The 10,641-nt window shown below is 51.7% G+C and overlaps 1 protein-coding gene across 1 annotated transcript; it reads left to right on the forward strand.

Moving 5' to 3' along the window:
* Window positions 1-5,472: 5,472 nt before the first annotated feature.
* Window positions 5,473-10,641, forward strand: GJB2 (gap junction protein beta 2). The gene is made up of 2 exons (XM_057532980.1): window positions 5,473-5,597; window positions 8,558-10,641. Exon 2 carries the CDS (start codon window positions 8,580-8,582, stop codon window positions 9,258-9,260), a length of 681 nt encoding a protein of 226 aa, XP_057388963.1. The 5' UTR covers window positions 5,473-5,597; window positions 8,558-8,579; the 3' UTR covers window positions 9,261-10,641.

The raw sequence follows: 10,641 nt of genomic DNA on the forward strand, positions 1-10,641 counted from the left end.
GGAGCCCCGGGGAAACAAGTCCGATGGGGGAAGGCATCTTCCAGGGTCATCAGCAGCTGGGAGCTGCTGGGGGTCCTGGGGCTGTGAGCTCGCAAGGGGCACGGCAGAGGAGGGGCCGCGCTCAGGGCCTGGGTGTCTTTCCTGCTGTGACACCACTTCTCCCGAGGCCACAGTGATACGCTTTCGCCCTGGAAATGACGTTCCAACGTTTTGTGACAGAAGTCTACAGCAACCAGTACATTTTACGCTGGGACTAGCACACGTGTGAGTATGAAAACACACACGAAACAAACATTTCCTGAAGCACGACTTAACTCTTATTAAGAGCAGTGTGTTCTGATATTTCCTATTCTATTCTATTTCATTTAATTGCGAAAAAAAGGAAAGACATTTATTTCCCAGCCTATTAACAAGGTCGTGACAAGCAACACTCAAGGACAAGAATATCCATCTTTCTCCGGCGATCGTCCCGTTTCCCTGACTAGTCTTCCCAGTGCCATCTACTGGGCACTCTGGGTATTGCAAGTGCCTTTTTCCCAGCACAAAGATTTTTCAAGGATGAGGTGAAACCAGAGAACTCTATACACCAATACAGTATGTGCTTCTTCCCCCAACGTAGAAAGGGCTCTGAAACAGTTTAAGGAGAAGTTTAGATGAATGGCTAACACACAAACCAAGCTCTGAATTCTAAGATCAAAGACACCATGTCCAATTCCCAAAGAGAATTTCCAAGCCAGAGAACAGCCACCTGACCGGGCTTGTCGGTGCAAAACTGACCCTGGAATCAGTGGTTTCCAGACAGCGACAGACCCGGGATCGTCCACACTAGCATTTCACGAAAAGCCGCTGTGGTCTAGCAATCCAACAAGGGAATCATTACTCTGCAGCCCTTTGTCAAACCTATGCCTATAATTTTTTTTTTTTTTACTAAAGCAACCCATAATATGAGTGTTTACTAGACCCTAACTTATTCCAAAAGCTCTTCAAGATGATATATAACACAATATTGTTCTAACACACTAAAATGTAGAAATCTCTCTTGTTCCTTTATGAGTTGTGCAGAATTTCCTTTTTGACAACTCACCAAAGCTTACAGAATTTAATTTTTATTTTCAACAGAAGTAAATTTTCCCTACCAGTTTGCCTGGGGAGGTATAGCTTTGAATTCATTTCTGACCAACACATGCTTTTGATACAAATACATTTGGAAGCATCTTTGTAATCTCTCCACAGTATGCTTAAATAATCATACAAGAGCTATATGGATGTATTTGCCAGTAAGAGCATATGGTAAAGCCAAGGAAATCGACTTATTTTACCATGGCCTTGCAGCTAACACATCTAACAACTCAAATTTCCCCCAAATATTTTATGTACGAATATAAGAATAGAGTGAGGAAAACGGAAAGGCTTATAACAGTTTCAAATTCAAAAGTTGGAATTTTTATGACTTTAATTTGAAACTGAAGGGAAGAACAATTAAATTAGTGAAATCTGAAAGTTTCACATACTTGGAATGTAACAACTGATCTTTTTCCCTAAATTATTTGACATTAACAATTTTCAGGATACAAACGTGAGGGTGTGGGTCAAAGGTGCAGAGAGAAATCTTGTGAAATACTGTTCTCCTGTGATAATTATCCACAAAAATGTGAAAGGCCACTCCTGCTTTAAAATGATATTATCATATGTAAGTCATTATTAACAAATTATGCAGAGACTTCCAGGGGTTCTTAATATCTGCTCATTTGAGGAGGGCTGAATTTTCCCTTTTTTGCCAATTATTAATATGATTAATATTTCAACAGCAAAGTCAAGAAAGTGGCTGCAGACCAATAGCTCATGGTTCAGAGACATCCAATGATTCCCAGACTGCCAGGTGTTAGGACGGGGGCTCCTCTCTCTCATAAGTCCCTTCTTGCCTTAAGACATTTCTGCTATCACCTTCTGCTATCACGTATGATTTGTGAGTCCGAAATTTAACTGAGACATTCTTTATGTACATTCAGACCATCCTTCCCAGAGGGAACTCAAGGGGCTGCCCCATCAGGCAGCTGGCAGGCAATCATTCATTAAAATATATTAAGAAATAGGATTTGTCTCACACTGGTTTCTTGCACAATAGCAGCTTTTTTTGGCTTATTTGTAAAACAACTGTCAAATTGAAATATCAAATAGCTTTACACATCAGCATTTCCCCTTATAGCCTGACGACGGCATCACTTTATTTTTTTATTTTTTTAATAATGATTTTTAAAAATAAATTTATTTATTTATTGCTGCGTTGTGTCTTCATTGCTGCGCGTGGGCTTTCTCTAGTTGCGGCGAGCGGGGGCTACTCTTCATTGTGGTGCGCGGGCTTCTCACTGCGGTGGCTTCTCTCGTTTCGGAGCACAGGCTCTAGGCGCGTGGGCTTCAGTAGTTGTGGCTCGTGGGCTCTAGAGCGCAGGCTCAGTAGTTGTGGTGCACAGGCTCAGTTGCTCCGCAGCATGTGGGATCTTCGCGGACCAGGGCTCGAACCTGTGTCCCCTGCATTGGCAGATGGATTCTTAACCACCGCGCCACCAGCGATGTCCCTGCACCACTTTAAATACCTGCATAAAAGTTCAGCTCAATTTTGAATGCCTGGGATTTGTCTGCTTGCTACTAAGTACATATGTAAAACCCTTAGTCACACATATCTCTGACACTGTGAGGTGACAGGTGCAGCTGTAACAGATACCTACCAGTTTAGTCATCAATATTTACTCAATGATAGCCTGACCTTCCCTGAAAAGGGCCAGTCCTCTGTATCAGCTTCACTCAAGACCTACCCAGGAGACACCAGAGTTCTTCCATAAAACCGAGTCCAAAACTATGCTCTATCTTGCTTGGTGCCTAGTTAATGAGGCCGGAGAGGTGTGCCCATCAGGCTGGGGAGGCTGAAGAGCAGGGCAGGACGGGTCAGCCTTCTCTGGGGGCTGTTATGTTAAAAGATGAAGACCTGAAAATGAAGGCTTATTTTCTTTCTTTTTTAAAAAAATTATTTATTTATTTATTTTGGGGGGCGTTGGGTCTTCGTTGCTGTGCGCAGGCGTTCTCTACTTATGGCAAGCAAGGGCTACTCTTCGTTGCGGAGCACGGGCTCTAGGCTCCGTGTGGGCTTCAGTACCTGTGGCACGTGGGCTCAGTAGTTGTCGCGCACGGGTTTTGTTGCTCTGTGGCATGTGGGATCTCCCCGGACCAGGGATCAAACCCGTGTCCCCAGCATTGGCAGGTGGGTTCTTAACCACTGAGCCACCAGGGAAGTCCCTGAGGCTTATTTTCAATGTTTACATATAACAAAGTAATGCTTTTAACCAAAAATAATGCAGCAATATGATTGTGCTATTCACAAAATAATTACAGGATTTTTAAAACATTAATCTGTGGTGTGATCTGCTAAGTGCATATACATCTAAGCTCGTGTGGCGATAACTTCAAATGTCCAGACGTGACACCCTTTTTCCATCTTACCCTCCCTCCCCTCCTCTGCTCTGGAGGACACAGAAATACCTCCACGAGATTTCCTGCCCTATCGGAATCCGAGTCTGGTTGGGAAGAAAACACCAGTGCACAGAAAACACCAGAAGTCACACCAAACAGAAGAAAATCAAGTGCTGCGTTGTAGTTAAGACTTAAGAGCTGTAGGGGTTCTAACTATAAATCCTAAAATATAGAGTGGCTAGGACATTCAATTAGCCAGCAATACACTGTCATTATGCAAATCAGGAGAATAAGGGAAAACAGGAAAAGGAAGTTGAACAGCAACCTGCAATCATGATATAGACACGGAAAAGGCAAGGGGAAATTCTTCAGCGGGGGAAAGCGAGTCAGCTTTCAATGTCCAAACCACCTTTACCAGCTGGCTTCCTGCAAAGATTCCAGACACTTCCTTCACTCCAACCCAAGAGCCCCACAGAGCGATGCCCTGACAACCTGAAGGGCGTTCCCCGCCCCCCAGCTCCCAGGAGGCTCAGGCCAGGATGGTTCCTCCAGGCCACCCACCTTTGCCTTGTAATTTCCAACCAGCCGATTCAGCACATCTCTCAGATGGGCCTTGTAGGGCTTTGTCTGTTCATGAACAGACACTCCTTCCCGGACTAAGACCTGGGGCTGGAAGGTGGGGTAGTGACAGGGGGACAAACTCAGGTTCACCCAGCAAGAATGGCCTAAACTGGCCCGTGGCGATGGGGTGCAACTTTTAAAAGGAGAATTCAGTACCTTTACGCTAATGTTCGCAATCACGGGAAGCCCATTTCTAAGGCCACATCTGCCCTGTCAGGGTGAATCATCTCTGCTCAACTTAAAACCGACCCAAGTGAAGCCAAGCGTGGGAGCGAGCACGCCTGCACCTCAGGGCTGGCCTCTTTGCAGGAATCCTGGGGCGAGGTTCCTGCCCCCCATGCGGGACACGGTTCCCCAGACGCGGCCCACTCTTGCGATTTTAATTCTCCATCCACTTGCTTTGTGAATGTCAAAATACCCAGCCACATGTGAACAATGAAACCTTGTAATCCGAGATCAGGCTTCCGGGAGAGGAACCGAGCTTCCCAGGGAGCCTCTCCAGAAATCCCAAAAGCGCGCCCCTTCCAGACGTGTGTGCAGGGGAAGGGGTCGGTAGACTTCATTAAGGGGGGGCCCCCACCCCGAACTGAGTAGCCTCCTTGCGATTTCTCAGCCGTGGGAGGAGGAGGACGTGGGCAGGGCCCGGGGGCACCCTCTGATGGGGCGCAGGGCTGGGCCTGCGTGCAGGGTCCCTGGCACCGGCCTTGTGTCCTCACCACGTCCAACCCCGGCCCTTGGCACGTAGTTGAAAGTGATCGAATCAAACACGAACTCAAGGAGACGTTCGTTAAGTTTGCCTGCGAGGTTTGGGGGAGAAAGGAGCAGGTCCTTGGCCAAGCCCGGCGGTGCCCCCTCCTCGCCCACCGTGAAGCCACATTCCCAGGAGGGAACCGGCCCAGGGCAACCGCGGTGCCGCGGGGGGAGCCTCGCGCGGAACCGGACCTCCGGCCTGAACTTACTCTTCAAATAAGAAAAAATTAAAAATAAATATTAAACCAGAGCTTTGACTACGACAGTACTCTTGAACCGGTCCAAGTAGAAATAACAATAACAGCAACGACAACGATCCTTTAACCTCACCCTCTCCCCAAAAACGCAGGGAGCCGAGGCTCAGCGTCGCCCCGCTCGGACCCGGGCGGCCGGGGGGCTGGGGGCGCGGGGATCCGGGGTGCTCGGGGGACTCGGGGACACGGGGAAGCGCTGAGGACCCGGGGCTGGTGCGCCCCGCCCGCGGCGCTGGGGGCGGCCGGACGCCGAGGAGCCGCCCCCTCCCGGACTTTCTCAACAGCTCCGTGGAAGAGGCGGGGTGCCGGGCGCAGTTAAAAGGCGCCGACGAGCGCACAGGTGTCCAAGGCCCGAGCGCCCAGTGCGCCGCGCTCTCCCGACTCCGAACCGATAGCGGCGCCTCCGCCGCCCCCCGCGACCCCTCGCCGCCGCCGCCGCTCCGGCCCCGCCGCGCGCTCCGCGAGACCCCGGGAAGTCCGCCCCGCCCGTGCGCCCCGCTCCAGTCGGTAAGGCCGGCGCCCACTCTCGGCTCCTCGGGACGGCTGGGGGCTGCGGACCCGGCCGGGAGAGACCCCCGGAGGCCTGGAGCTGTGGGACCCTCGGGGAGGGACCCGGGTCCCCCGGGCTGGATCCGGCGCGCACCGAGGCCCCGCGCCGCCGGGTCCCGGGCAGTGGCGACAGCGGCGCTGGGGCGCAGGGCGGGTGGCGATCGCGAGCTCCCGGCCGGGAGCTCCTCGGGACGAGTCTGGGGTTGGACCCGGCCGACCCCGCGGTGCGCAGCGCGCGGACTGGCCCGGAGCCGGGGCCGCGCGGGGAAGGAAGGCCGGACAGGTGCGCGGCCGCCGATCCGCCTGGCAGTCGGCCTGGTTCCTCCGGGGAGAGCCTGGCACAGACGCCGGCGCGCTTCGCCTGCCGCCACCAGGAGCCTCTCCACCAGGAGCCTCGACGTGGCCGAAGGGTTCGCTCAGACAGGGAAGTCCATCCCGTGGGTTAAGCGGAAGCTTAACCTGGAGGAAACTGACCTTTGCCTCCTGGCGCCGCTTTGCCGCCCCGCACAGCCGGATCGAGTCCGCGCTGGGGTTGCCTGTTTTTCTCCTGCAAATTCGAGAGCGGCGTTTCCAGGGGACGGTGCGGTCGGGGGGCAGGCGGGGTGGGGGGCGGCTTTCGGGGCGCTGGTCACAAACCGGGGAGCCGTGCTTTAGGGCCGGCTGCGTCGGCCCTGGACGTCCCCTACTGGACAGGGAAGAAGCCTAACCCGTCCTCCAGCTTCCTGAGAGCTGGCCCCTGCGGCCGTCCCCCGGGACTCTCTCGAGATGGGTGGCGACAGCCGTGTCCCCATTTGCCCTTTGAGTCGGGGTCGGAAGTAGTGTGCGGCCAGTCACAATTACAGACACGGGGGGGACGGGGGTGGGGGGGTCTGTGGGCCAAAGGGCCACCATCAGCAGAAGTAAGGACTGTGAAGCTAAGGGTAAGGGATCCCTTTTGCCCCTTCTGGAAGCTAGTGCTTCACCCAGCAGCCTCCCGGCAGGACAGAACCAGCTCTCCTGCCCCCAACCCCACCCCCGCAGGTGTGGGCCGGCCAGGAAGGGCGGGGACCAGCACCCCAGCACCCCGCCGCTCACTGTGGAGAGCAGTTTCATCCCGCTGGGTCGGTCCGCCTCTCCCTATTACCCTAGCCCATCGGAATCCAACTTTAATTTGCTCCTCTTCCTAAAGGATCTTTAGAACAGGTAGCTGCAGCCCAACCAGGAGCTTTAAACAACAACAGTATAGGGTTTACTTGGAACTGTCTTCTTCTCAGCCGCTGCTGACTGGACTGGTTTGAGGGGTGTGGGTCGTGCACTTGGCACTGGCCTCACCCCAGATTTTTAGCCAGATGTACTGATACACGCCAGACGGTCTGTTTCTGTGAGTGTCCTGTTTCCACTTAGTAAGTGCCAGCAAAGAACTGGAGGGTCTGATTTCACAAGAGCTTTGAGCACGCTGCTAGGGCAGGATGGACCAGGTGCAGAACCTAAGGCCTCCTGGACCGTCTGTATTTAAGGGTCAGGGCTGAGCCCAGAGCAGACCTTTTCCCAGTGATGTTTCTCTCTTTCGAGCTGAGGTGGCTGAGCATTTCACGAGGATGTCTCAACACTCGTAGCTCTCCTGCCCTGACCCTTCTCGTGTCTCTGCTGTGTCCTCTGAACGAGGTGGCCTTGGATGGTTTCAGCCAGACCTCGGTGCCCCCAGCAGCGCCCGAGAGGCAGCAGGGCGATCAGACTCTCCCCAGCCTGCTCAGGAAGCCCATCGGGAAACAGGACCCGACTTGCTCAGAATAAGGAGAGCGCTAACCTTTTAAGTAAGAGAAGCAGGAGGACTGAGAACCAGTTTGGAAGGGGTGGACACAGATTACTCATCAGATTGTGGAGGGTGGGGTCTTGTTTAAAAGAGGCTTGATTGAGACAGACAGGTGTGACTCTTAAGTACATGAAGACCGTTCATACCCTGGGATGAAGAGGCCACTGGCTGGTGGAAGGTGAGCGCACAGGCGTCCCAGGTCCCTTCAATAGGCAGCACATCACCCAGCAGCGTGGGTACTGACCTTCAGTATCGTGAGGGATGCTTGGTAGGGCCAGTCCCTGGGGAATCACCGAGTTAAACTGTGTCACTTTTTTTTTTTACAATGCACCCCTTTAGAAACACTTCTAAGTTAAAACCATAGCCCATGATAAAAATGCACCGTCGCAACACTTTTCAAACCTGAGTACTAACCGATCGGTCAGTCCCAACAGGACAGCAAGGACCCCAATCTATACACAGAACGGTCACAAAAACCCACGCACACAGGGACTCTTCTCCATGGAAGGACCATCTCTAACCTGCCCCCTTTCATATAGAGAAAGGAAGTGAAGCCCTTTGGGAAACATTAAACATGGATTTTACCACTGGGGACAATCATTTCACTGCTGTATCCCACATCCATGAAAATGAATTGAAATAAGTGAAGGAAAGAGGTGCTGCCGGGAGACTTGGCCTCTGGGCCTTGAAGGCGAGGTCGTCCCCGGCTGGCACGAGGCCAGGGTACCGTCCAGAACAAGCCCTTGGGAGCGCTGAATGCCGTTGGAGGGTTGGGGGGACCCGCTCAGGGGTTCGGTCAGCGCCTCCAGCAGGGCCCTGCGTCGGCGCGCACGTTTGCCGGGGTGCCCCACCCCACATGTTGATTGTGTGCTACGGACCGGGTGCACTACTCAGCTGAACATACCCCTCTTTACTAGAGAACGCGTTCCAGGTGTTCTGCGCACTACACGGGTAACCCTAGGCCAGAAGGGGTTGGTTTGTTTTCCTCTTGTTGGGTGAGGTAGTGTGAGAACTGGCATTTGTTCGGGAAGGGATCTCTGGGCGCTCACTTGCCCGGACCCAGCAAGCCCCCCACGAGCCGGTCCTGCCTGGTCCCCTCCATGTGGTGTCACTTTGTCTTTTCCAGCGCAAACTGCCCGGACAAGAAGATGGACTGGGGCACGTTGCAGACGATCTTGGGGGGCGTGAACAAGCACTCCACCAGCATCGGGAAGATCTGGCTCACCGTCATCTTCATCTTCCGCGTCATGATCCTCGTGGTGGCCGCGAAGGAGGTATGGGGGGATGAGCAGGCCGACTTCGTGTGCAACACCCTGCAGCCCGGGTGCAAGAACGTGTGCTACGACCACTACTTCCCCGTGTCCCACATCCGGCTCTGGGCGCTGCAGCTCATCTTCGTGTCCACGCCGGCCCTGCTGGTGGCCATGCACGTGGCCCACTACAGACACGAGAAGAAGAGGAAATTCATGAAGGGAGAGATAAAGAGTGAATTTAAGGACATCGAAGAGATCAAAAGCCAGAAGGTCCGAATCGAAGGGTCGCTGTGGTGGACCTACACCGGCAGCATCTTCTTCCGAATCATCTTCGAGGCCTCCTTCACGTACGTCTTCTACGTCATGTACGACGGCTTCTCCATGCAGCGCCTGGTGAAATGCAACGCGTGGCCTTGCCCTAACACGGTGGACTGCTTCGTGTCCAGGCCCACGGAGAAGACCGTCTTCACGGTTTTCATGATCGCCGTGTCTGGAATTTGCATCCTGCTCAATGTCACTGAATTGTGTTACTTGCTGATTAGATATTGTTCCAGAAAGTCCAAAAAACCAGTGTAACACGGTAGCCAGCTTTAGATAAAAGAGAGCGTGAGAGGATGGGGCAGTCTGTGCTCAGCTGTGGGGCACAGTCACCCGCGTCTCCCAGGTCCAGCGTCTCGTCTTCAAGGCCGCCTTTGACCCCCTGTAGGTCTCACGTGCGACCCCAGCTGCCCCCAGAGGCTGCCCTCCTGCGAGTGTCCGAGCCTCTGCTGCTCTCTGAAATAGGCCCGGTGAGGCCCGAGCCAACAGTACTTCCCTATTTCAGACAAAGGATACGGCGTTTGTCTTCCTTTCTTTGAGGAAAGGAGAGAAACGCCAGGGCCTGAAGACGACGCTGAGGTCTGCTTGATCCCCTTAGGGCTACCTTTGCCATTTCCCTTGAATTAAAGGTAAACATGAGAATACTGGGTTTTTTTATTTGCTTTGACGTTTTAGTCTTTAACAATGGACGAGGTTACCTAATGCTTCAAACTCTGTTATACTTTTTTAAGTGAAAATTTTAAATGAGATATGTTCTTTTGATCTACAAGGAACCATTCATTGTACGTTCCTCTAATTTCGAAGGCTCAGATCATGATATGTAAAGGGAAGGGTCTTCTAATTTCGAAGGCTCAGATCATGATGTGTAAACGGTGTGTAATTAGATGCTGTCAGTGAATTTAAATATGGCCTTTCAGGTACGAATGGTTTGCAGTGCCACCAAGAGGCTGTCCATTGTATGAATTGTGGTGTGTGCTACGTGGAAGCATTTCAGCTTCTCTCAAGTGAAACAAACTAGAAGTCCTTAGTGATGGCTTTTAATAGCAAACGGCCTCATTTCAAAAGCTTATATGTGATTTTGTATGAGAAATACAGATTGGATGTACCACCAGCTACTACCGACGGTGGGTTGCCTCAAGACACCCTCAGTTCCCCTACGACGTTGCCTTTTCCACTCCCATGGTCCACGGGAAGAATACTGACTTAAAGAGATTGCTTGGGAGTATTTTATTGCCACAGTACAATTTAATGGTGCAGAACAAAATGGCAAAATTGGGGGGGGGTAGTTACTGTTTCTAAAGAACAGATGGAAAAACTAGACCCTAAATTCTGACAATTAAAAATGAGTTTCATCTACTTCAAAGGTTTGTTTGCTTCCCTTTTCAGCATCCAGGTTTTTTAAGTGACAACAGAATTAATAGACTCTTTAAAAATAGAAACTAGGGTTTAGATAACTATTTAGCAGTTCTATAAGACAAATCGAATCCTAATATTATCATGATGCTTGACATGGTTTCCAAAAAATGGTACTCAGCATACTTCGATGAGAGTAAAGATTTTCCTGTTGCCAAGAATAGCATTATAAAAACATTTTGTAATAATAAATAATAGCTTTAATTACATACTTGTAACTAAAATA

This window comes from Balaenoptera acutorostrata, chromosome 18, assembly GCF_949987535.1.
Source record: "Balaenoptera acutorostrata chromosome 18, mBalAcu1.1, whole genome shotgun sequence".
Lineage (NCBI taxonomy): Eukaryota > Metazoa > Chordata > Mammalia > Artiodactyla > Balaenopteridae > Balaenoptera > Balaenoptera acutorostrata.

What these genes read in the sequence shown, in the direction of transcription:
- GJB2 (XM_057532980.1), top strand. Translation starts at nt 8,580, where the DNA reads ATGGACTGGGGCACGTTGCAGACGATCTTGGGGGGCGTGAACAAGCAC.